Genomic DNA, 25,761 nt, shown 5'->3' with positions numbered 1-25,761 from the left:
TGTGAATCTGTTATCTTTTACGGGGCGGGTGAAAACGCAGCACCCCCTTCTCCGCATTTCCCAGGACTGTTCCAAGCAGCTCGCGGAGTCAGTGCTTCATACTGGAGAGCCTGGCAGTAGATACGTTTCTGTGTGTACACGTGCCTCGCTTTGTGTAGTAATAGCGTACGGAAGTTACACATTGGCAGTGGCTCACTGCGTGACAGTTGTATGAAATGCCTCTGGTTTCTAATGCAGCACGTTCTTCTCTGTTTTAGTCAGTTTACAGACACGAGACAGGATAGGCACTGGAGGCTCCGTGGTGGACTGCAGGGGACTGTTAGAGAACGAAGGGTACGTATCCCCGTGGCCGTGCCCGCTCGCATCTCTGCTGCCCTGGGCCCTCTTGGTCCCGGACTGTAGCCTTCGCACCTGGGTGCCGAACGCGTGGCATGCAGGAAAGGACTTCGGGCTACAGGCCGGGTGTCCCTGTTTATAAAGGAAGCCGTACAGATGAGTGGGACCGTGCCCGCGAGATTCCTTGGGATCCAATTCAAAGAGGTTTTCCCTGGCCAGAGATGGGAGTTTGAGCATCAGTAAGAAATATAACTACAACAGATGGGAACACATCAAATATATGAAAAATTCATGACACTGAGCAAAAAATGCTGTGAAATACTTAAAACAAAAATTTAAAAACTCTATGGTCACTGTCCTAGTTTTGTGATGCCCAGTGCCTTCATGGAGCTGGGCAGCAATCATTAATAGTTGCTAAAATACCACCAAAGAGAGGTAATCTGACATTGACGTAGCTCTTAAAAATCCAGTCGGAGGGATGAGCCGACTTCCCCTGCGGGAGGGCACAGAGCAGTGTCCAGAGGGGGCGCTCGGTAGAGTGTGGGGGACCGCGCCGTCCTGGACAGCTGTATCACAAGAGGAATAAATAAAAAGGAAGAGAATCTACAAAATAATAATAAAAGAGATTTAAGAGCCCTATGCAGTGTGGGGACCTCTGTTAGATCCTGATTAATGACTGGAGAAATTTGGACACTGGTGTTTGATGATATTAAAAAAAAAAAAATCAATGCCCTTTTTTTCATTTGTGATCATGGAAGAAGTCCTTATCTTCTCGAGATTATATGCTTTAAGGATGAAACGGAAACACGCTGGGATTGGTTTCAGGATAATCTAGCAGAGAGTAGCTAGGAGCTGGCTGCTGTCGGAGCCGGACGATGAGTTCGGGGGGCTGGCGGGGGCGGGCTGCGGAGGCAGTCTCTCAATTTGTGCATGTTTGAAAGTTTTCAGTGTAAGATGCTTCTAGAAACTACTTGTGAGGGGAATAGCCTATTAAGGTAAATTGTCTTCAGAATTGTTCGGGAGGTAGAGATGTACGCTCGAGAGTACTTTAAGTCGGTGCAGTGCTTTACATAACCGCGAGCTCTATTATACAGTAAAGTAACGAGGGAAATGGAGTATTTGGATTTGATTTTAAAGCCAGAAACAAGAAATCTCATTCCACGAGCTCCTTAGAGCGCAAGGTCGGGTTTCTCCGTCGTTCAGCTCTCCCCGTGCCCGCATCCTGCACGCGGCCTCGGTCGTGCTTCCCGCCGGGCTCCCCTTGGCTGCTTGTGGGGCTCGAAGAAATCTGTCTGTTTAAACAGGACAGAACGAATTTCCTACATCTGGGTGCTGGGCGCATCTCTGTGGAGGGAAAGCCCAGTAACAGGTGTGGGGGCTCCGCGGTCAGTTTTTAGGTGCTTGTCTCGGGCTGGGGGCCCCATGCGCGCTGTGCCGCTCTCCTTTCTAGAACCGTGTATGAAGACTCGGGCCCCGGGAGGCCACTCAGCTGCTTCATGGAGGAGCCGGCCCCGTACACAGACAGCACCGCTGCTGCTGCGGGGGGAGGGGACTGCAGGTTCGTGGAGTCCCCGAGTCAAGATCAGAGACTCCAGACGCAGCGACTCCGAAATCCCGAGGTCCGGGGGTCTCTCCAGACGCCTCAGAACCGACCCCACGGCCACCAGTCACCAGAACTGCCCGAAGGCTACGGTGAGAGAATCTACCCCGCCATCCCCTTAGTAGCTGCCGTGGCTCCTTTTGTTGTGACTCGTCCGTGCCCCGACTGCCCATGTGGCAGAGCCGGGCCATACGGCAGCTGTGTCAGAATAAGGACAAGTAAAAAAGGTGGTGATAAATCGTGAATGTGTCAGCAACTGCTCTACTCTCCCAGTTTAGCAATTGTGTGAACGTTTTAGGCAAATGAAGACCAAAAAAAAAAAAAATATGCAAGATGATGCGTGGGCTGCATGGGTACGTGTAGCACACAGTGGCGTGAGCGTGGGAAGGCCTGCGCCGGGTACGAGGGAAAGGGCGCATCTGACCGCCCCAGAGCGGAGAGCCCAGGGAAGGAGGAAGGTGTGGAGATGTGCAGATAGTAGCGGACGTGAGTGTGGCCGTTGGTGACTGGGCTCAGGCGGAGGGCAGTGCCAAGGTGGCTATGTGTCCTGTGCTTTGCGGACTGTGGCCGGGGAAGGGGAGCACCGCTTCGGCAGGTGGGAGTGGGGCGAGCCCCCCAGACAGTAAGTACGTGCAGGGCTTGGGACACAAGCAGGGCCGGCGGAAGCTCACCGCTGCTCCGTGTCCCTGTGATGCAAAAGAAAACCAAGAGGAGGCTTAGGCTCTGTGCCGTGAAGATGCTTTGACAACTGTCCTTGGAATTGACCCTAACTGCCCCCTCTGGTTTCTCGTGCAGAACAAAGAACAACGGTGCAGGGTCAAGTTTACTTTTTGCACACACAGACTGGAGTCAGCACGTGGCACGACCCCAGGATACCAAGGTGGGTTTTCTAGAATGGCACGGTCAGAGCCCTTTCTCCAGTAGTTTCGGGGGGATTCCCCCTGTCTCCCCACCGGCCCTCTGCTGGATGGTAGCACCCCTTGGGCTGGAAGGAGTGTGGCAGCGCCGAGAGGGGGAGTCACAGGGTTTGGGCGCGGGCGCTCTGGGTTGGAGTCCCAGCTCTGTTGCCCCCTTGGGACTCCTCCTCCGTAACCGGGTCGCTGCTGTTGTCACGCAAGTGGGTCCCTGAGAGAGCAGGATCTTGAAATCGGATCACGTCACTGGAAAGATCCTCGCCCCTAGATGAAATCAAATGTGCTCTTGCTTGAGAATCCAATGAGCCCTTCAAGGCGGGATGCTGTCATTTTCAGCAAAAAATAAACAGTGGGTGAATGAGAGGAGAGGCAGGGTTTGCTTCAGATAACGGGGGCCGGGGCGGAGTGGGGGTTAGTGAGTAGCGGCGTGTTTGAAACAGGTGGATGATGAGTCGGTCGTGGTCAGAGTGGGTTATTCGTTAATGGTCTCTCTCTACTGCTGTATGGGGTGAAAGTTTTCCATAAGAAAACATTACAGAGGAAATATAAAGACTCTATTACCCTTTCTCTCTTCTACTTTACTGTCCCCTATTGCCTCAGTCCCTTGGGGACCATTCCTGGGGGAGATGAAGCTTTTCTATACGAATTCCTTCTACAAGGCCATACATCCGAGCCCAGGTCAGAGAGACCCCCGCCCTTCCCCCATCCCATAATGGAGTTAAGTTTATTTTTTTTTCTTTGTTTTGCTTTCTTTTTCGAAATTCGTTTTGTTTTAGAATAGCATTACTACCTAATAATATTTTTAGTAATGCTCATTTCCTTTCTACTCATAATTCGTTTCTTCTGAGAACAAGCTTCCCGTTGCTGACTTTCTGAGTCTCTGTTGAATTTAAGATTCAGGATCTATAATTAGAGTGGAAATATTACCTGCAAATGAATGAGGTGTCCCTTTAGTACCCACTGTACTAATTAGACAAGCGACCTGGTCAATGATGTCGTGCCCCACCGTGACGGGACTGTGTTGCGGTCACTAACCACGGGGCTGGGATCAGAAACACTTGTGGAACGGAGCCCACTGAAGCCCGAGAATGCCGATTCCGGGCACACCTGCTTAGAACTGAGAGATTTCGGAGGCATGTTAATATGCCTCTGTGACCTTGGAGCATTCAGTTTAGCTTGTAAGTTCGGAGAGTTTGAGTTCCTTCCTGCTACTTGGCCCTCTTAAGTGTAAGAAATGCTGTTCTCTGGGTGGGCCAGGTTCCCCAGCACGGCTACAGGCTCGGAGGGCTCCGTTTTTGTCTCTCGGGTGTCGCTGCCACCAGCGCACAAGCCTGGACTCGGTGGGGGTGTGGCTTGGGTAGCAACGTGACCGCCCCCCCTTAGTGGAACAGAGCCGCGGCCGCGTCGATCGGGGTCTCCTGTGGCACCTCTCGCTGAAGTTTCGGTCTTTCGCCTCCACACACAGACAGACGAACCTCTCTGTTATCTTCCATTTTGGTAGAGACCTTAACAGTGTGAATTGTGATGAACTTGGACCACTGCCACCAGGTTGGGAAGTCCGAAGTACGGTTTCGGGGAGAATATATTTTGTAGACCATAATAACCGAACAACCCAGTTTACAGACCCAAGATTACATCACATCATGAAGTAAGACTTTTCATAAAATCTCTGTTGACCTCTTACATTTATAATTGAATGTTTTCTACGAACACTTCTCTTGTCGACTGTGTTGTTTGTTAGTGGAGAGTAAGCATAAGTAAAATACGGTGAAGAGTTGTAGACAAGCGCATGATTCAGACTCTCAGGCGAGCTGCGAGCTGTATCGTGGCCACCTTTCCTTGCCGGCAGCCTCAGTAAAACTCACCGAGAGGGCAGTCTGGACTCGGTACAGCTCCGTTCTCGAAGCTTCCACACGCGGCTCTCCGAGGGAGTGCGTGGCCCTTAGAACGAGGGACAGCAAAAGGAAGCTTCTCCTTAGTGCTCGCTCGTCACCACCTGGAAGGGCTGCTGCAGCCTGAAATGCTCCTCATCGGAGCCTTTTCCTGTGCCCGTCATTCCCGGACAGCTTGGAACTGGGACTTACCTCGGCTCCCATGTTCAGGGTCCCGGGTTTGTTGTGTCCTCCAGAGCCTAAGAGCCCACGTAGCTCTTCTTGTTGACAGCTGCCCTTGGGGGCAAAACCTGGACTGGACAAATGCCACCCCATCCCTCTTCTAGTCCTAGTCCTTGATTTTACTGGAATTTTATGAGTGGGCTTAGAAATAACATGGTTATGTTAGCAGAGAGAACATTTGTTTCTCGAAGTTCTGTGTAATGACTCCCGGTTGCTCAGTGCGGGGGGCGGGGGGCTTCCTTACGGCTCCGTTGGCCTCTCCTTGTGGAGTGACCTTGATGCTTCTGTTCTTCTCAAGTCACCAGTGCCAGCTGAAGGAGCCCAGCCAGCCGCTGCCATTGCCTAGCGAGGGCTCTGTGGAAGACGAGGAGCTTCCCGCCCAGAGATACGAAAGAGATTTAGTCCAGAAGCTGAAGGTCCTCAGACACGAACTTTCACTGCAGCAGCCCCAGGCGGGTCACTGCCGCATCGAAGTATCCAGAGAAGAAATATTTGAGGTATGGAATTCAGTGCGACCGGCCGTGAGGCATAGGCTGTTCGACCCTGTAAACAGACAGTGACTTCTTTCTCTGTGGTGTTTTGGGTCTTGATTTTTTTTTTTTTTTTAAGATTTTTTTTTAATTTCAGAGAGAGAGCGAGCAGAAGCAGAGAAGAGAGGGAGAAGCAGGCTCTCCGCTGAGCAGGGAGCGCCACGTGGGGCTCGATCCCAGGACCCTGGGATCACGACCCGAGCCTAAGGCAGACGCTTCACCCACTGAGCCCCCCAGGGACCCCTTCAGGTCCTGATTTTATTACTCCGTGAATTGCAGGGCTTTTTCAGGACCAATGGGCACAGAGAGACCGTTTTCTCCTTTGGTAGGAGCTGAAAAGCTCAAGAGCTTCTGACGTGAAAATAAAGAAGTTTATGTGGAAACCAGTACTAGGTGTTACTGTCCGTGCGCTCACGTGCTCTGTGAGGACATATTCCCGCAGTCTGGGCGGTTTCCTCACAACCAGGCATCCCTTCTACTGCCTTGCACGGAGTTTCACCCAATGGCTTCGCCTCCCCAGAGAAGCTTAGTGGCCAGGTGGCCACCAGGTTTTTAATATGTTTTCTGGAAACTGGAAGATGAGGCGGTTCCTGAAAAGGGTTCTGTCCTTCATGCGGCTCTCTGGTGGGGTCAAGGCCACTAAACAGGCAGGACCCTCTCGCAGACAGGACCCTTTTCTCAAGGAAGGTGATCGGAAGGTCAAATCTCAGCGATGTGCGGGCTATATCCTGCCTGCCAGGGGAATCACAGGCAGAAGCGATCAGAGGACAGTGGATAAGAGCTGGACTCAGATCCCCCCTGGGCTGCAGGGGCTGGGTGGGGGTGGGATGGGGGGGGCACAGAGGGCGAGGTCCGGCCTATAGGGAGGCCAGTGGCGTCTTTGGGGTGATGGGCACTGAGGAGAAGCCCGGGGCCACGCTCGACGCCCGTGCACAGCCAATGTTGGACGAATGGACGGATTGGCCAGAATGGCCACTGACCATCGTAAACGGTTGCCGGGGAGAGAAAAGCGCCGAGTTACTGACATGTTGCTGCTAGCGCATGTCCACGCAGCATCCTCTTCCCCTCTTGGGATGCTGAAGCTTGAATTACATTAAATTTAAAGCATGAAAAGATTCTCAAGTGCTTTATCATTGAAAATATCTGCATTTAGCTAGTTCCACTCAAAAATCTGAATCTGGGGCAAGGCTGGGCTGGCCACCTGTTCTCTGTGTTTTGGGTAAGCTACTGTGTATGTCTTACTTAAACCTTTTTTTTTTTTTTTTTTTTTTGCTTTTTTGACTCCAGAAATCCTGTGATTCTTCACCTCAGATATAAAAACAGGCTCAGAATTCATTTACTGTTCAGATTCTCTAGGGACGTCTTCATTTTGGTTAACATACAGAAGTTGGGATGTCTGGGTGGCTCAGTTGGTTGAGCATCTGCCTTCGGCTCCGGTCATGATCCCAGAGTCCTGGGATCGAGTCTCAAGTTGGGCTCCCTGCTCTGTGGGGAGTCAGCTTCTCCCTCTGTCTGCTGCTCCCCCTACTTATGCTCTCTCTCTCTGTCAAATGAATAAATCAAATCTTTCTTACAAATATGTAAGTTGTTCTTAGTATGGCCACGTTAAAGTTAATTTGGAGAACATGGATTCTAATGAGGATGTACATTTGCTCTTAAGCCTTCAGTAATTGTGCTGCAAATGGGGGTGTGTGTCCTTTTGGTGTGGCGTCACCAGGCGCAGGCTGCCTTGTTCCTGAGGGAGACTCAGGGAGATCAGGTGACAGGCGCCACTGCATACAGGACACCAGAGACACCAAATCAACACTTTGCATGGAACCAGCTCAGGCTTGGGTGTAAATGCACGTGCACCCTGGTTGGGTCTCCATCACCAACAACCTGTCCCCTTCCGTAACTGTAAATACCACCCGTTCTTCTGTCTGACACTGTCATTTTGCCGAGCAGGAGTCTTACCGTCAGATCATGAAGATGCGGCCAAAGGATCTGAAGAAGCGGCTGATGGTGAAGTTCCGGGGAGAGGAAGGTCTGGATTATGGCGGAGTGGCGAGGTAAGGAGCTGGGGCGGCCCCACTTGCTGCTGCACCGGGCTCCGCGCCCCGGGGACGGGAGGTTTTCAGAGGCGCTTGTCCTGGGGCAGTCAGGACCCCCTGCTTGGCCCTCAGTGCTCCTGGGATGGAGGCTGTGTCACAGCCACCAGAACGCACGTGTCCTTTGCCCTGAATTTACTTCTTGGAAAGACAGATTTCAGCTTTTCAGCCCCCCTCCCCACCCCTACGTCATCCGGGAGCTCCAAACCTGAAACACGAGGCACATGCTTTTGAAATCAGTCCGGGAGCGAGGCAGTCAGCCTTGCTTTTCCCAGGAGGGGACTGTGGGGCACTGGTGTCAGGGGAACTCTGCAGAATGATGTCAGAATCATTCATGCAAGCGATCTTAAAAATAGAAGAATGAAAAACTGCTATTTCCCATCCTATATCTTTACACCTTTGAGACAACTGCCTTTTCTGTGCTTTTAACTCTCTCTCCTACTGGGTAATTTTATGTCACTAAACTGGCCGAGTTCAGACATTCACGACCTGTGGTCATAGACACAGACGGGCTGGGGAATCAATGCCTGTGCTGAAGGCCCCGTTTAACACTCACTTCCTAGTTTGTGCTGTCGTCATTTGGAGGCCTTCCTTCATTGTCTTTGTAACTCAGAATAATGTGTTTTCTTCCTTTTTGAAAAAGAAAAGATTTTATTTGACACAGATCACAAGTAATGGGAGCAGCAGGCAGAGAGAGAGGGAAGCAGGCTCCCCACTAGCAGAGAGCCCGATGCGGGACTCGATCCCAGGACCCTGGGATCATGACCTGAGCTGAAGGTGGAGGCTTAACAGACTGAGCCTCCAGGCGTCCCAAAGAAAGCAATTTTCATTCAGACCTTTGAAGGCATAGCCGTCCTGTCTGTCAGCACCTGTTGTCACTGGTGACAACCTGATTTTAGTCCCTCCTTCACCAGAAGTCATTTAGGCCCATCTAGGACTGCCCATCATCCAGAATGTTCTGCCTTTTTTTTTTTTTTTTTTCTTCTCCCCCTTCCCGTCCTTTCGTCCTGCTGCCACGTCATCCACCGTCATCACCCCCTTCTCCTCTTCCGTCTGTTGCACTTGTCTGGCAAAACCTTGACTCTGAACAATCCCGTCCGGGGGCTGCCGAGCCTCTGCTGAGCGGGGACAGGTGGCCGGGGGACACCGCCGTCCACACTGTTGGCCTCTCCCCACCTTGGGGACACCAGACCTTTGCCGGACACTGTATCCCCTTCCTGTCCGTGCTTTAAGGAGGCAGTAAAGGCGAACAGAGCAAAGTAGAAAGAAAAATGAGGAGGAATTCCAGGAGCAACTGCTCCTCCCTCAGTCACTGACCCCTTCTCTGTTCCCCTTGCGGCAGAGCCCTCGCAAGGGTCTGCTGCTCCGGGCCCCGCCTCCACATCTCTCGCTTCCTCTCCACACCCCCTCCCTCCCTCCCCGGCACCCCTCTCTGCCCTCTGAAGCCCCTTGTGTCAAGGTCTCCCCTGGCTGCATCTTTGCAGACCCCGCGATGCCTCCGCAGCCTTCACCTCCCCTGGTCTGTCAGCAGCACCTGGTGTCGTCGGTCCCTCCCTGTCCTCAAAGCTCTTTTTCCACTGGGTCCTGGGCCACCACTCTCTCCTCATTTGCCTCCTGGCAGTCCCGTCGGACCTCACCCCGGAGCACTGGCAGCCCCCAGCTTGGTCCTGGGGTCGCCCGAGTGCACCCCGGGTTCTGTCTCTGGGCCCGTACCCCACTGTACCCCACTGCTCAGTCCCCTCAGCACCACACCTGTTCGCCCTGGGCTCTTCTTAGGGATTTGTAAAGCCTCCTGAACCTAATGGTCCCAAATCTCTGATGGCGCCCCTCATACTAGCTTCTTGTTTCTCAGCCCAGACCACCCGTGGCCCCTCTGGCTCCTCAGCTACCCCCTTGGGCTCCTGTCCTCATTCCTGAATGCGTGGTGGCTGCTCCCCCTGCCCCTCCCCCCGTCCCCCCTCCGTGTCTCACTGTCCTGCACAGGCCACCGTCAGCTTTCTGGAGGCTCTGCCAGTCCTCCCCTGGCCCCAGGCTCCCAGCCACCCCCCGAGGTGCCCCCAGGCCTGCCCCATGGCCTCCCCGCTCTGGCTGCCGTGGCCTGCCTAGGCCTTTGCCTAGAGTGTCCCGCGGGGTCACATAGCTTGTTCCCTCCGTTCTCTGGGGTCTGCTCACAGGGTAACCACCGCCCCCCAGCAGAGTCCCTCCCCAGCCCCGAGATCCCCGTGTTCCCCCGGCCTGCGTGGCCCGTGTGCTCGGGGGCTGTTCAGTTCTCGACGGGTCCGCCGAAGCCGCGGCTTTTTCCTGCTCGCGGTTTCCTCTCCCTTCCCTTGCTCCGCTCTTGCTGACGGGCCCCTTACTCCGCGCTGGACTCTCCTTACGCGAACAGAAGTGGTGGCTCGGAATGGTCTAGTTCTTTTTACCTGCTCACCTCTGAGTTGCTTTATTGCCTTTCACTTGACGCACAATGTGACCTTCGTCTCCGGCGGGCAGCTCAGTGTTCTGGAAACACCTGGGCTCTGCTCACAGGTGTGGCCGCCGCCTGTCCCTGCACGGCAAGTGCTCCCCACGCCGCGGCCCATGACCCGTGGCTGCGCCTCTCCTCCCCGTGACGGCCTCAGTCCCTCCTCTCCGGCATCCGTGCATCCGTTCCCCGTCTCTACGGGTCTGTTTCTGCTTTGTTCGTTTGGTTTGCTGTATTTTTTGGATTCCACGTATAAGTGAAATCACAAGGTATTTGTGTCTGTCTGACCGAGTTCGCTCGGCATCATACCCTCTGGGTCCGTCCGTGTGGTCGCGAGATCCCGTCCTTTCTGTGGATTCACATGCCCCCATGTACGTACATCACAGCTTTCCCCGTTCGTCTGTTCGTGGGCACTGAGGCTGCTTCTGCATCTTGGCTATTGTCAATAATGCTGCTACAATAATGCTATTGTAAATAAGCAGGGGAGCGCGTAAGACTTTGAATTAGTGTCTTCATTTTCTTTGGGTAAATACCCAGTAGTGGCATTACTGGATCACATGGTGTGCCTATCTTTAATTTTTGGAGGAACCTCTGTACTGTTGTCCCCAGCGGCACTGTCTGGCACGTTTTTATTTTTTTATGGTATCGTAACATACTCATTTATGGATTCCAGGGTAACAAAATATAAAATGAGAAAAATTCACTTTTAATCTACCATCTGTGATGGAGTTTTCACAGGACTGACTCTTCAAGAACACCCCTATAATGTTTGCTCTTGTGAAGACTGTGTTTACTCATTACCCATTAATGTCGAGACTCTACCACGTACTAGGCATTAGGGATACGACAGAGAACACAGTGATGTGTTCTCTGCCCCCGTCACCCCTTCCAAGTCCCCATCCAAAGGCGTTCTCAATCTCATGAGGTACAGACATTAATGAAAGAAATACACAAGTAATTCTAAAACTCCAGCTCTGGTAGAGGCCACCGAAGAGGTCGTGCTCCTGTGAAGATGTGTCTGGGGAAGTCGGGACAGGATGTCACATGCTCCCCACTTAGGGCAGGTTTTCAGCCCTACAGCAGCTACCCCCAGAGAAATTATGTTCTGATACACATTGTAAGTGGTTTCATTTGGTTTCTGGGTAGAGCTGGGATTTTTTTTTTCAGGAGCCAAAAGAAAAGACATTGAAAAGCAAGGAGTCCCGATCTGCCCTGTGGCCCTGGATGGAATCAGTCCTCCACCTTCTTCCCACTGCCTGTCTCTCTCCCTCCTCCTACCCTTTTGCCAAGCCAGACTGGGAGAAAGGCCGCAGAAAGGCATGCATTCGCCTGGCATGAGCTCACATTGGCACCAGCTCTCCAGGGGAAACCATTTTTCCTTTCAAGCCCATCCCAAGGTTCGTCTTGAACTTGATCTTGATTCTAGAAACCATCTTTCTTTTGGCAGTGTAACTTCTGTTTGCCCTTGATAACACAAATTCTGTCTCCAGCTAAGAGGATTAGGCTTTCTGTCCTCCTCCGTAGGGGAGAATCTTCCTAGTTACACGTTCATATCTGCCCCAACAATCTCAATCAGGCTACTTGCATTTTCTCTATTTCCTTTATAGTCTCAGAAATTCGGTGTCCTGAACTGTTCCCAGCTACCGTCGTTCATTTGTGTGGCTGGTACTACATATTCCCAGGCACACATGTGACTAGCTTGGTTTCGTGTGCTAGGAGTTCTCTTCCTTCCGCGTGTCCTGTTTTTATCAAGTCTTCCACACGGAGAGGTCTTTGGCGAGCCCCCCTTGGTTGACACGGTGCTCTAGTGGGAAGAGCACTATGAGCCCTGGCTTTCCTGCCTCCTGTTGGGCCTTGCGTTATCTCACCCCTCAGATCCTTCCTCGTGTCTGTAGGGGATCAGATCTATCTCAGAGAGCTTTAGAGAGATCTAAATCCCACATATGTGTGTCTGCCTTCATTATCTGGTTGATGAGAATCAGTCTACACTTCCTTCCCCAGTGTTTGGTACCGAACCATTTCCTGTACTGTTAAAAAACCATTTTGCCTGTATAGTTAGCTCTCCCCTTACCACTTCCTTAACATACCTAATACGCCTCCCTGCCTCCGTGCGTGACTCGGTCAGAATGTTTGCTTGTATTTTAATCACTTCCTGTCTAGACAGTTGCGGGTCCTTGGCTTTGGAAAATGACTCTTCTCAAACCCAAACTCTGAAACTTGGGGATGAATCCAGGTCTTATAGTTGGAGAATTCTGCCTTTCTAGTAAAGAATTTTGTAACATTTGGAGTCCCCCTGCTTCTGGCACTTCCTCTCTGTTCGAGTTTGATACATAATTTTGTTGTGGTCTGATTCTTGTGTTCTCTCCCAGTTTTCCTGAATTATTTGCACGTGTGCTTATCCTTTCATAATCTTTCTCAAGTCTCTGCCTTTTCTATTTGACAGAGTAAGAAATTCCAGAATAAAACTTGGGTCTGTTTATCTTAATGAAATTTATTCATTTGAGAGTTTTGAATAAAGAAGAAAAGGGTCTTTGTAGGAAGTGGCACAGGTGCTTGGGTACAGTTTTCCCCGTGTTTTCCCGAGATTCCTCCGGATTCTACCAAGAGTGCTTGTTTGTTTCTGATTTGGGGCTTTTTTATAATGAAATGATTGGAATATATAGGAATTCTGAAAGTAATTCATTCTTAAATATCCCAGATTTTAGAACTCTTAGAATTAATCTTATTAAGTATTAAGCTTGTTTTTTAAATTATAAAAGCAGCAAATGTTGGGGTGCCTCAGTGGCTCAGTCGGTTAAACGTCTGACTCTTGATTTTGGCTCAGGTCATGATCTCAGGGTCTGGAGATCAAGTCCTGTGTCAGGCTCCATGCTGGGCGTGGAGCCTGCTTAGGATTCTCTCTCTCGCTCTGTCCCTTCCCTGCTCAAGAGTGCACATGCTCTCTCACATAAATAAATGTTTATGGCAAAATATAAGAATTCAGCAAAACAGAAGATTATGAAGGGCAAAAGTTATTCTTAATCCATCTCCCCAGACTGTGAAATATCTTCTCCTCGCTTAAGTGTTGATAACATGTTACAGTTGGAAACTGAAGAACTTTCTAGAAAGAAGCAAAAGAAGACTGCAGATGCCCCAGAATGTTAATTCTCAAGTTAACTACCGTCAGCGTAAATCGTCCCCCTCTTTCTCTTTGCTCTGTGTAGACAGCTTTCCTGTTTTGTGTGTATGTGCGCACGCGCACACTCTTTTTTTAAATAGAACTAGAATCTCGGTCCTTCTTACAGTACTTTTGTCTGTTACTACCACAGCATGAGCGTCATCACCCGAGATGTGTGTCTCTACACAGTAGCAGAGAGAATTTTAGCTGAGGTGCAGGAAAGCTGACCAGGTAGCTGTCAAGAGGACTGCCCGGAGGAGGCGGTCCTGACTCGGGTCAGCGCGGGTCTTCCTCAGCTTCTGCCAGAAGAGCCATCATCTCTCATTCAGCCAGAAGCAAGTTGTTCCTTCCCAGTCTGTGCTGGGCCCCTTCTCTCAAAGCAGGGTATCCCCACCACTGGGGCCTTCCAGGGCACAGGGAACCCGTCTGTTAAGACCGAAGACCGGACGTTCTCGCGCGTATAAAATGCCTTTCCACTGTTCTTGTTCCTAGGGAGTGGCTTTACTTACTGTGCCATGAAATGTTGAATCCGTATTACGGACTCTTCCAATATTCTACGGACAACATTTACATGTTGCAAATCAACCCAGATTCCTCAATCAACCCCGTAAGTATTCATGAACGGAGAAGGGGCAAATTGGAACATTTTTAAAAATGGATTTCCAGGTTTGGTCTCGATCCTTGGTCTATTCGTTCTGGACTTGCTCGGAGTCTGTGGTAAACAGACAGCGAAAGGCCGAGTGGGAACCAGATTAAGGGAAACGATTTCTCTCCCAGGCCTGGGATCACGGGGTATGTTAATTTCAAAGACAGCAAGAGTGAAACTGAACTGCTCGGACTACTCAGAGCCCTTTTTCGCCAGTGGAGGGAACCGAGGTCAGAGGATTTGCTGATCATGTCATTCTGAGACTGGGCTTATGAAATCCGTCTTCTCCCAGTCAAAACTAGAATTTTCCATAATTGGCCTTTTCGGCCACAAGTGCGGACACTCTTAGCGGCTCGTTTGAGAGGATACGTGAACGCGGAGTGAGTGACCGGCCTGAGGTTAGACAGCCGGCGTGTGGAGGGCTCTCCCCGTGGGGCCGTGTCCCGTGGTCACTGCTGCCGAGCCCACGGCCCTGAGGCAGTGTCTGGGATGAGCTCTGCTCTACGTTCACATATGACAGAGCCTAAACGGAAATGAGGTTTTGATGAATTCTGGTTGTAATTCCAACTGAAAGCAGAGATGTGTGTTTCCCTGTTAGAAACCAGAAGACCTCTAGTTTTAGAATGCTTCACGTGCAGAGAATTTTCCTTTATGTTTCTTTTTCATTTTGTCTTCCTTCTTCGGGTTTTTTCTCTTCCGCTTTCTCCAGGGACTCGGGAGGGATTGCCCTCTGCTCTCTTTCTGGTAGCACAGTGAGGAGGAGGAGGGCGGCTGGCTTCCCCAGGCGCCCTGCACTCAGAAGGGCCTGTGCTTGGTTTGATTCTGCTGTTGCCAGTGTTGAAATTCTTAATTTTTGAGTAAGGGGTTCTGCATTTTCCTTCTACACCGAGTGCCACAGATGATGTTGCAATCCTGAGGAGGTGTTTGAACTAAGGGCCTTTCAAATGCTCAGATGATCTCTACAAAACACGTGCTCTGGGTTTTGACTATCTAACCAGCCTCCCTTTCTCTGCCCGTGAGTCACCGAGTCCGTGTTCGGTCGTGATGGGACGGTTCATTCTCTGGAGAAGCTTGGAGAAAGCCCAAAGCTTGAGGTTCCCACTTGGGCTAGGCCTTCTTCTGATGACTCCGTGTTCTCTGGTGTCTCCTACAGGACCATCTGTCTTACTTCCATTTTGTGGGCCGGATCATGGGTCTCGCTGTGTTCCACGGACACTACATCAACGGGGGCTTCACGGTTCCCTTCTATAAGCAGCTCCTGGGGAAGCCCATCCAGCTCTCGGATTTGGAGTCGGTGGATCCAGAATTACATAAGAGCTTAGTGTGGATTCTGTAAGTACAGCCTTGCTGCTTGGACAAGGGCGAATTCGTGCACAGCCACCATCTCGTCCGTCAGATGCATTCGTTCCGCGTGTGTGCATGTGATTGCTTTTGAGGGGTGGGTGTGAAGTTAGAGAAAGAAAATGCTGTTTCACAACCAGATGCATAAAAGTAGATCGAATAAGAAATACTCAGTTGACTTAACATTCTTCATGATGTTTGGCAGTTTTACTTCATAGACCAATTTCTTTTGTTGTCTCGTCAAATTCTTTTTTTTTTTTTTAAAGATTTTATTTATTTGACAGAGGGAGACCACGAGTAGGCAGAGAGGCAGGCAGAGGGAGTGGGGGGAAGCAGGCTCTCTGCTGAGCAGAGAGCCCGATGCAGGGCTCGATCCCAGGACCCTGGGAATCACGACCTGAGCCAAAGGCAGAGGCTTAACCCACTGAGCCACCCAGGCGCCCCTGTCTCCTCAAATTCTTAAGGATCACACATCCTTGTGATCCTTGGCCTGACAGATGGGCGGGTGGTTTGCTTTTGACTCTCATGGGGGGGATAGAAAGTCAAAAACAAAATTAGTAGCAAAGTACCTTATGTCAAAGTATTTGATACAAGAAAAAGATCAAGAAAAATTCCATTTAGTCACCGTTGTTTTAGAAGTCTCCTAAAACGCTTTTGAAAGTAGTTGGCCCTGATCCATGAGGACACGGTCCTTGGGAGGGAGCCGAGTCCACAGGAGCAAGAGATCCAGCCTCTGGCAGGGGGAGGACGCGCCGAGGAGCTGAACTCCGTTGTGTCCTGTGCTCTGTCGGCTCCACTTCACGTGTCCCCACTGGGAACGGGCAGTCTGCGAGGGGCGGGCCTCCAGCCCACGGGAGAGCTTTCACTCTGTGTTGCCAGAAGTGCGGCAGGGGCAGGGGGCCGTTTGAACTCTCTCAAGTGCCACTTTGTGTGAGTGGCTGCTTTAAAGGGGGGGGCGGTCTCGTGTAGGTGTGTGTCCCTGCAGGTGGCTTTTCCTTGCACTCCGCTCTTTGTGAATCCCTCCTTTCTGTTCAGAGACTCCGGTGACAAAGCAATCAGGTCACCATGTCTTGTAAAATCACAGAATGGTAGGGCTGCCGTCACCTTCCTGCGAAGGGGGAAGCCGAGGGTCAGGGGCACATGGACGTGGAGCTGGGGTTCCCCCGGCTCCTCCCAGTACCCGCACCCCTGCGCTGGCACAGGCTCTGTGTCTGCCCGCGGCAGCTCCTCCTGTAGCTCTGGGGTGGCAGGCGGTCAGTTCTGTCTGTCTGTCCCCTGGATCTTCCCCGCTCATGTTCTGTTCTCTGCTGTGCTGCGGCAAAGGTCTGACCTCCATCTTTTGTCCTAACTCTGACAGAGAGAACGATATCACCCCCGTGCTGGACCACACCTTCTGCGTGGAGCACAATGCCTTCGGGAGGATTCTCCAGCATGAACTGAAGCCCAACGGCCGAAACGTTCCTGTCACAGAGGAGAACAAGAAAGAATATGTCCGGTAATGTTCCAGGGGATGGTGGCCGCCGCTGGGGCATCCGGGTGCCCAGGACCGTCCCGGGCACAGCTGGGTCCACATTTAGGAGGTCACAGCTCCTTCACTGTTAGAGGCTTCCCTGTCCCCGTCAGCACGTGGGGCCAGAATCACAGTAATTGAACCGTCGGCTTCTGCAGTGCGGGCTCTGCATGGGGGAGCCCCGATGCCACCAGGCCTGACCTGTTGAAGGGGCAGTAATGACCCCCCCCCACCATCCCAAGTGGCACAAGGGATTGCAAATGGCCTCCCGATTCTGGGTGTGAAGGTGGTGAGCGTAGGAGAGAAGTGGAGCCTGGAAGTTTCCTTGAGTTCAGTCTCGAGGAAGTCTGCTCCATCGTGGCCCCACCTCTGATGGCAAAGAAATGACGAGTTGCTGACACTAGAAATCTGGAAGCCTGTGGGCACATCGGAGTGCTTGGGGGGCCTGACTGGTGTGTGGCTCTCATGACGTCCCTGAATCTTACTTTCAAATCTACTTTTAAACGATGGCCAGAAGCGTTGTAACAGGTCAGGTCAATTCTTAGTAAAGAATTACTTTACTAACAGGTCAGGTCTCTTTTTAGTAAAGCTTCGGAATGTGTCTAGGCCTGGGCTGACTTATTTTTAAGCCGGTCCTACCAGCTGCTGGGGGGGTTCATGCCCCCTCCCCCCAAACACCACCACCCAGGGGAGGCCTGGTGGCGTGGGGGGAGGTTCAGCAGATGATGGCCGACCCTGCTACGGAGGGAAAGGTGTTCTCTTGCACCGTTTGGTATTGCCTCCAACTTCTGGGAATTTGTCTTTCAGGTTGTACGTAAACTGGAGATTCATGAGGGGGATCGAAGCCCAGTTCTTAGCTCTTCAGAAAGGATTTAATGAACTCATTCCTCAACACTTACTAAAGCCTTTTGACCAGAAGGAACTGGAGGTGGGTGCTTACTGGGCTGAGCCAAGTCCACAATCAAGGTTGCAAGCGTGATCCCTAGTTTCTTGTTTTACCTGTGGCGGCAGAGTGAGGCTCCCCTATTCGCCAGCAGGGCCGGGGCTCTTGGGGCTCCAGAATAACAGGGCTAGAGTGTCTGTCTGTCTGCTGGGCAGCAGCCAGTGCAGATCCTTCTCTGGACGCCATGCGGGTGTTCTGTGGCTTATCTTATTTTTCAGAATCTCTGTCCGTGGAGGTTCCTAACGCCCTCCTGTGTAGTCGCCGCGCATGGAGGAAGTTATCCCGCATATGACCAGGTTCCCCCAGTACATCAGCTTTCTGCTTTTGTTCTGGCTATTATTAGACTCTGAACGAAGTGTTATTGTCTCCCCTAATCACATTTCACGTGCTTGAACACAGCGGTTCCACCTCTGATGCCAAATGGCTCGGGGCTATGAAATCCTTGTCTTTCTGTCCCCGGTGAGGCACCTCCCACCCTGGGCTGACCCACGTACGCGTGGTCCTTCCACTCCAGCCTTCGACCTCTGCCGGTCCGAGCCCCTGGGGTCCCTGAGACGAGGCCCCCATTTTACAGCTGGTTCTTCCGTACCGACTCCTCGCCGCTGTGGTGCAGCCCTGAGCTGTGGTTGTGAGAAAGCCCGAGGCTGGGGGTCTGAAAGCAGCCCAGCGTGGCAGCATCGGGCACAGCGCCGCGCTCCCTGCCGGTCCAAGTTCTGGGGCTCATTTACTCAGACGCAGTAAATTTCCTCCTCTCACGTCCTGGGAGCTGGAGCGGGGGCGCGTGTCCCGACCCCGGTTTGGGGTCTGACCTGCTGCCGAACACCCCCGCAGCTGATCATCGGCGGCCTGGATAAGATCGACGTGAGCGACTGGAAGTCCAACACGCGGCTGAAGCACTGCGGGGCCGACAGCAACATCGTCCGCTGGTTCTGGCAGGCGGTGGAGACCTTCGACGAGGAGAGGAGGGCCAGGCTCCTGCAGTTCGTGACCGGGTCCACTCGGGTCCCTCTCCAAGGCTTCAAGGCTTTGCAAGGTGACTGACGTGGAGGCGGGGCTCCTGGCCCCAAGCATCTCCCCCAGGCGCGCCCCCTGCCAGGCCACGCCCGGATTCTAGAAACGCCTGCTAGGGACGGGTGTGGCCGGTGTTCCCTCACAACAACTGCCTACCATTGTGGAAGGGGCTACTTTACCCCCCAGGGGCCGTAGAGCCCCTCTTTCCTGCATAGAAGGTGGCGAGCTGGTGGCTCTTCCATCCGTTGGCTTCTGGGGCTCCAGGCTGTGTGAGCCTCTGCCCAAGAACATACCTGCAACATGTAGGAGAGAATGTCAGCACAGCCCCGCTTCCTGCCAAACCCGCCTTTCCCAGCATCCCTGCGGGCCACGGGCTTGGGGAGGAGCGGGGTGTGGGGGCCAGTCTGAGCCAGGGGCCGGCCAGCCCGGTGCTTGCTCGCAGCGGGGTCGGGCGAGACCTGAGCGAGGAAGGGCCCTGTGGATCCAGTGCCTCGCCTTCCCTGGTTGAGAGGGAGGGTAGGAAGCGCAGCAAGGCTCTGAGGAAAGAGATCAGAGTTCGTGACGTGCACCATGGATTCATTTCTGAGTCTGACAGCGGTTCTGAGCGTGGGGGAGAGAGGCCTGGCCTGAGTAGCAGGAGGTGGGCGTCTCTGGCTCCTGTGTTGGTCATTAATGCCAGGGGTCCTCCCTGGGACTCGGTTTTGTTCTCTGTGCAAATGCTCTGCCCGATAGGCTCCACTGTCCAGTTTGGGTATCCGTCCTGTCTCTCATCCCTTCTGACGGCGATTAAAAAAAAAAATTTGACATTAGATTTTTGATAACCCTGAGAGCGAGAAAGAAAAAGGCACGGCATAATTGTATATTTAGACCTAGTACATGGAATTTTGCATATTAGTAGTGATAGCAGATACATTTCACATATAGAATATTCCCTGTAGACGTCTCCATATTTCAAGGACTTCTCTGAGTGACAGAAGTTCCTTCCATCCCCCTGGGCTTTCGGCCCAGGTGTTTGTGTCCTTTTCTCTTCCCGTCGAACCTCTACCTGGGGAGATTTTGTGACCCTGTGTCTTGCTTTTGTTATAACTCTGCTCCTCTGCCAGTAGTGGGCCTGCTGGCTAAAAATTTCTCTCCAAAAAGAAAAAAGAAAAAATAGTATCACTGGTAGTTTAAGGACTTTACCCTTCAGATACCCCCACTTGAGTGGGTTCGTGGCTGGGGCACAGGACAGTTCTCACCAGTCTTTGCTCTTGCCCTGTGATTTTTCTAGAATGTCTGGTAGAGGCCCCTGGATAGCCACGGTCAGCAGATGCTAAGCCACACAGAGGCTTATGCTGCCACATGAAGCCCATGACCTTGGGCAGCACAGCCCACCCCAGCACTAGGCTGAGGGTGTGGTGGGCAGCGGGGTTGGGGTCGGGGCCAGGCCCTACCTCTGACGTGCATTAACTAGAATGTTTTCTCGTAAGGCTCTACAGGCGCGGCAGGGCCCCGGCTCTTCACCATCCACCTCATCGACGCCAACACAGACAACCTCCCGAAGGCCCATACCTGGTAAGGCCCGTTCCCCGGGAGCCTGTCTCCACGGGCTACTACCCTTCACGTGACTTGTCGCAGCTCTTTTCTGGGACGGAGCGCTCCGCTTCCTTCATCGCCATCCCGGGGCCACTGGCGATGGCCCCAGTGTCAGCCGGAAGGAGCACTCGGCAGCGGGTCGCAGGAGGGTTGCCGGGAGTCTGTCGTGACATGGGCTTCGTGTGGCCTGGCGCTCGGGCAGGTCCAGTCTTGTCTTCACGTGCGCGAGCACACAGGTCCCTCTCTGCAGGAAAACTCATTTCTCTTTTAAAATTTTTTTTTTTATTTTAGTTTTTAGAGAGAGTGAGTGAGTACACGTGAGTGGTGGGGGGGGGCGAGGAAGAGGGAGAATCTTAAACAGGCTCCATGTCTGTGTGACCTGGGGCTGCGTCTCGTGACCCCAAGATCGGGACCCGAGCTGAGATCAAGACTTGGGATGCTCAACCGACTGAGCCACCCAGGCACCCCCAAAACTCTATAGTTTCTATTTTTAAGACAATTAGAAATCGAGAGCAGGGGCAGGAGGAGGGAAAGAGGGAGAGAGAAACCCGAACAGACTCTGCGGGGAGCTCCGAGTCGGATGCGGGGCTTGATATCAGGACCCTGAGATCAGGACCTGAGCTGGAACCAAGGGGCAGACGCGTAACCTAATGCGCCGTCCACGTGCCCCCAAACTGTAGGTTTTCATCTGGAGTTACCCCTCTTCACTTCCTGGGACCCCATTTTCCTTCTGGGAACTTAGTTTGTGATGCTGCATATTGTGTACTGAACAGTGTTTCTTCCCCAGACTTTGAACTTAAATAGTATCTGTAGCAGATTAAAAATCAAGTTACTTACATACGCTTTGTCTCAGAAGCCGTGTACCGAGAAGGCCAGCGTGTCTAGTTCAGGAGAGCCAGGTCCTGGTCCTCGGGAGGCACGGGGCGCAACAGAGGGTTCCGGGGTGGGAGCCCGGGGCTGTGGCTTCCCGTTTCCTGGCGCGGCCGGCCCAGCAGCACCATATCCATGCTCGGCAGCTGCTCGCCTCCCCATGGCCAAGTCCTGGACCGGTTCCGTGCTGGAACACGACAGCCATGAGCGGTGGCGTCTGATGCTGAAGCCCCCCGCCCAGACTATCCCACCATTCACCCCAATTCTTTCTCATCCTTGGGCTGCCTGGGTGGCTCAGTGGGTTAAGCCGCTGCCTTCGGCTCAGGTCATGATCTCAGGGTCCTGGGATCGAGTCCCACGTCGGGCTCTCTACTTGGCAGGGAGCCTGCTTGGTCTCTCTCTGTCAAATGAATAAATAAAATCTTTAAAAAAAAAAAAAATCCTTAACGGTTTAACCCCTTGTAATTTAGTCACTCTATGGCCTCTCAGAATTCTGTATTTCTTTTGTTAGGAGAGAATATCCTTCTTAAAGAGTTTTTTTTTTTTTTAAACACAATAGTAGAAATGAGTTTACCCAGGGAGATGTCGATTCATCTCCTCCCTCATTTCTATTCATTTCATGTCCGTGTCCGGGATTTGCCATTTTATTAGTTTTGAGCTATAGCTTGTTTTTGCAAGAAATACTCCAGACTGCCCCCTTTGGTCTCATATCAAGTCACGGGGGATCGGCTGGGCGTGCAGTAGATGGAGGTAGGGGTGACCTGTCAGCCGGTCTGGAATGCGGGGCTCTCTGCAAAGGTGGTGTTTTGTACCAAGAAATAATTTTCCTCAAAGACAACACACAACACGAGCCGAGAGCTTTGTCCTCATATAACCAGGAGATAGTAATTGAGTTAATTTTGGTTTTCAAGATTTTAGGGTCTGTGTTGCTGTGTGTGCAATGAAAAAATCTTTGCTTTCAGAGCAGGAAGAGGACTGGGGCGGGGAGCAGAAAGCTTGCCTCTGCCGCCTCACCCAGTGAGGCAAGGAGATGCTTCCCCCCTTTTCTCGGCTCCGTCCATGCACACACACACACACACACACACACACACCACTCTCTGCTAGCTCGGGGGCACAAATGCTCCGCTCCTGCCTGTCCTTGTCCTTGAAGCAGGTCCTCGGTCTGGATCCCCCCAGCAGTGACTCTCCCGCTCTTCTGTCCTGTTCCAGCTTTAATCGGATTGACATCCCACCGTATGAATCCTATGAGAAGCTCTATGAGAAGCTGCTGACGGCCGTGGAGGAGACGTGCGGCTTTGCTGTGGAGTGAAGACCAACCAAAGGCAACAGATTCTAGCTCATGACCACCAGACCCAAAGCAAGCTTTCTGTGTGCCTCCTGCAGGGCTGGCTGAGGCCCGGGAACCCTAGGTCACCGGAGGCAAAGAGTTGTCTCCCCTCCTTTTCGTTGAGGGAGCGAGGGGGTGGGGGGGGACTTTGGCCGGTGGCTCCCACACATACTTTCCTCCTCTGTGACGGACCCCCACCCCCTTCCAGCACACATCCAATAAACGCAGCCAGGTTTAGCACTGGGCTTCGGTCACACGGGCTAGTCCGCTATGACTGGAACCCAAACGGTGATGGGCTCACTGCCCTGTGGTCCCTAGAGGAAGACCGACCCACACGTTCCGGAACCGAGCCTGGCTTACGGAGGGTTCGTACCTGGTGGCTCTACCAGCTATTCTGTGTCAAAACGGTCCCGAGGCCCCTTTGCGAGTCCAGCAGCTCACACTCCAAACCCATCGTCGCAGCTTGCTCCGGCAGCAGATGGATTTCCAACTGCAAGCGAACCGTGTGGCCGACGGGCAGTGCGCGGCGGCGGGAAGCCTGCCGCAGAAGCGAGCTTCCCTTTTGGAAAGGTAAAGCGGCTGGGGCAGCCTCGGCTGCGGGCTCGGGGCAGGTTTCAGGGGATCCTGGCTGAAAAATTTGTGTTGCGTAGAGAAAAATGATCTTTCTTTTTAAGAGTCCCTTTGGCCACGTTCTCTATCTAATTGGGGATATTTTTCCCGTGAAAATACCACATAACAGAGCTTACGCGAGAACAGACCAGACCAGCCTCCACTCCACGCGGCCAGTCCCAGGCTGGGGCTCCCGCACCCCCGGGTGTCCGCTGGGTCACTGAGTACTAACAGAGTCTCGCGCAGAAGTTGCTAAGAGCTGAACTAACAAAAGAGAAGCCTGTTGTTCTAGCTGCTGGCTGGGTGCAGACGCACCTCAAAGGGAGAGGGGGACCGGCTGACCTCACTGACTTAACCCCAGCACCCCCCCCCCCCCAGGCACTGTTTAAATGCAAACCTGTCAGTAGAGGGGGGAGCACGGTTCCGCTCTGGCTCACTCCGGTCATCTTCTGAGCGTCAGAGGGCGACCCAGCAGTCCCCGCTCAGTCCCCTTGCCCAGACGTCTTCACGGGCTGCGCGAGGCCAGCGCAAGCCGGAGCCCGAGTTTCTCCCCCCACTCCCCAGTTTGCACAGCACGTCACGGCAGTATTCTGACAAGGTGGTCCGAGCGGAGACTGGCTTCCGCGAAGGGCAGCGGCAGCCAGCTGTCCTGTTTGGTTTTTGTTACTGTTTTCGTTTCGGGGGCAAGTGTGCGGGAATTCACGAGCAAGACATTTCACTGTTGAAATTCTGCTGTTGGTTTGGGAGTTAGGCGTTGGCATCCGGCTGTGGGGTCTGGAAGCAGCTTTCTGGACGACTCTGTTACTGACACCTTCGGACTGTGGCGGGTCGGGAGGCGCGCTTGCCCTTCTCATCTCGCTGTGGGTCCTCGGGCTGCCCCGAAGCAGTCTGTGGCTCACGAGGGCAGCTCTGGGCCCTCTTTGGATCACAGGGTCTGCCTGGCGTTGGGGGCGGGGGCTGTCGGCCGGGGGTTCCCGGAGCTGCGGGAGTGTGTGCTCCGGGCTCCTTAGGAGAGGTGTCCGTGTGTCCGTCAGACCCATTCAGGAAGTCCAGGCTGGGCTTGGTCTCTCAGAAGTTCTGCCTGCCCCAGCCGGGGTCACCTCGTGTCTTGTTTACCGTGATCCTCGTGAGGGCGTCCCCGAAGCTGGCTCCCCCGAGGCCCTCGTCCTCCCTCGGAATCTTCCTCTGGAAGAGTGAGCGAACGTCAACTCCAGACCTGCGCCCAGAGAGGCTTCCTCTCGTAGGTGAACCCCAACCGCGCGAGGAGAAGAGCTCCCCGAGCGAGCAAAGGGCACCTCCAGACTGGGTGGGGAGGAAGCCCGGATGCTGCTTTGGGTGTTGGTCAGACTCTGTAGGAATTAGTGAGGAGACGAGGGTCTAATGGGAATGCTGGGTTTGGCTCTTTCCCTACGATCTTCCTGCTGTTGGGGGGAACAGGGGAACCATCCTTAGTGCACCTGGCGGCCCTGGGCTGCTGGCCTGTGTCCGGGGTCAGCTCCGCAGGCGTAGGCCCGAGTCTCTGCTTTTCTCCTTGCACGTGGGCCCCCTCCTCAGCTGTGTGTGACCGTGAAGCCTGAAAGAGAGAATGTTCCAGAGCCCTGGCTGACTCTCACCAAACGGGCCTGTGTCAGTGGCACTGCCCTTCTAGAACCTTCACGGTCAACGGTGGATTGAGCCATCCAAAGAGTAGTGTGGCAGACAGTTGGTAAAAGCTCCCGGTCACTCCACTTTGGGTCCATGTGGACCCCGTTTCCCACAAGCTCTCATTCGTCGCCCTCCACGGCAGTCCCCGCCCGTCCATCCCCCACTCACCTCTTTGCCCGGATGCTTCAGGGGCCCCGCTTCCAGGCTTGTCCTCACCAGCGGTCATCAGCCGACCCTCAGGGATGTAGCCAACCACCGCTCTGCCAGTGCTGGAGGTAGGAAAGACAAAGGGGCTGCTTGGGGGACAGGAAGGACCGCTCTCTCCTGTGGGGGGACCTGCCCACCGGGTGGATTGTGTTCCCTAAGCTTGCTCGGCCGCGTGGTCCCAGTTCAGGTGAGGTGGTCCTCAGAGCTGATCTGGCAGGAAGGGCCTTCGGCGGAGGAGACGCCCCGCCCCCCAGCCCCGTCTGCAGCCCGGTGTGGGCCACACGGCAGCCTTCCCGACACATAGTATGAATTTTAAAAATTTGTTTATTTTTGTTTCTCGACCACTTTATAATGTATTTTTTAATTTATTTTGTAACGTCTTGTTTTTAAGTATTGCTGCTATCCTTGTTATTCTTCCCACTGTTTTTATTGCGGATTTATTTTGTGAAAATTGTACACTAATGTTCTGTTTTATGTCAAAAATCAAAAGTATTTAAAGAAATACTAGTTCTATTTAATGTGGTTATGGAACCAGCTGGAAACACACAACCAACAGTGATTGTACAGCAGGCTGGACCCGGGAGGTCAGGTTCATTTTGTTACATATGCAATAAACTCACGACTTTACATTTTTTTGGCCTCTGATATCTTGGTGTGGAAATGAGATTTTTTAAAAAATTTGTTTTAATCCCACAAAAAAGAAAGCCCTCGTCCTCTTTCCCCTGCCATAGGCATTTAGCTGAAGGTTTGCCACTATGTTGACTATTTTTTTTTTGAAGAACCAACTCTTGACTTCATTGGCTTTCTCTGTTGTTTTCTGTTCTCGGTCTCTGCTGTCATACTGTTTCCTTCCTATTGCCAGCTTTCCGCTTAGTTTTT

The 25,761-nt window shown here is 52.8% G+C and overlaps 1 protein-coding gene across 3 annotated transcripts in view; it reads left to right on the top strand.

Moving 5' to 3' along the window:
- SMURF1 (SMAD specific E3 ubiquitin protein ligase 1) overlaps positions 1-25,514 on the top strand; it is a 106,502-nt gene extending 80,988 nt beyond the window's left edge. For 2 of the 3 annotated variants that reach the window (XM_044233601.1, XM_044233603.1), the window contains exons 6-18: positions 258-333; positions 1,787-2,028; positions 2,732-2,816; positions 4,352-4,498; positions 5,263-5,461; positions 7,439-7,542; positions 13,692-13,806; positions 14,999-15,177; positions 16,544-16,681; positions 17,504-17,624; positions 18,471-18,672; positions 20,120-20,204; positions 22,305-25,514. In XM_044233601.1, the coding sequence (XP_044089536.1) occupies positions 258-333; positions 1,787-2,028; positions 2,732-2,816; positions 4,352-4,498; positions 5,263-5,461; positions 7,439-7,542; positions 13,692-13,806; positions 14,999-15,177; positions 16,544-16,681; positions 17,504-17,624; positions 18,471-18,672; positions 20,120-20,204; positions 22,305-22,404 (1,793 nt within the window). In that variant the 3' untranslated portion in view covers positions 22,405-25,514. The remainder of the gene's footprint in view (positions 1-257; positions 334-1,786; positions 2,029-2,731; positions 2,817-4,351; positions 4,499-5,262; positions 5,462-7,438; positions 7,543-13,691; positions 13,807-14,998; positions 15,178-16,543; positions 16,682-17,503; positions 17,625-18,470; positions 18,673-20,119; positions 20,205-22,304) is intronic. The other variant, XM_044233602.1, reaches the window with a different exon arrangement.
- Positions 25,515-25,761: the final 247 nt, after the last annotated feature.

This window comes from Neovison vison, chromosome 14, assembly GCF_020171115.1.
Source record: "Neovison vison isolate M4711 chromosome 14, ASM_NN_V1, whole genome shotgun sequence".
NCBI lineage: Eukaryota > Metazoa > Chordata > Mammalia > Carnivora > Mustelidae > Neogale > Neogale vison.
Note: the sequence above shows the minus strand (reverse complement) of the source record. Positions and strands in the feature narration are given on the sequence as shown.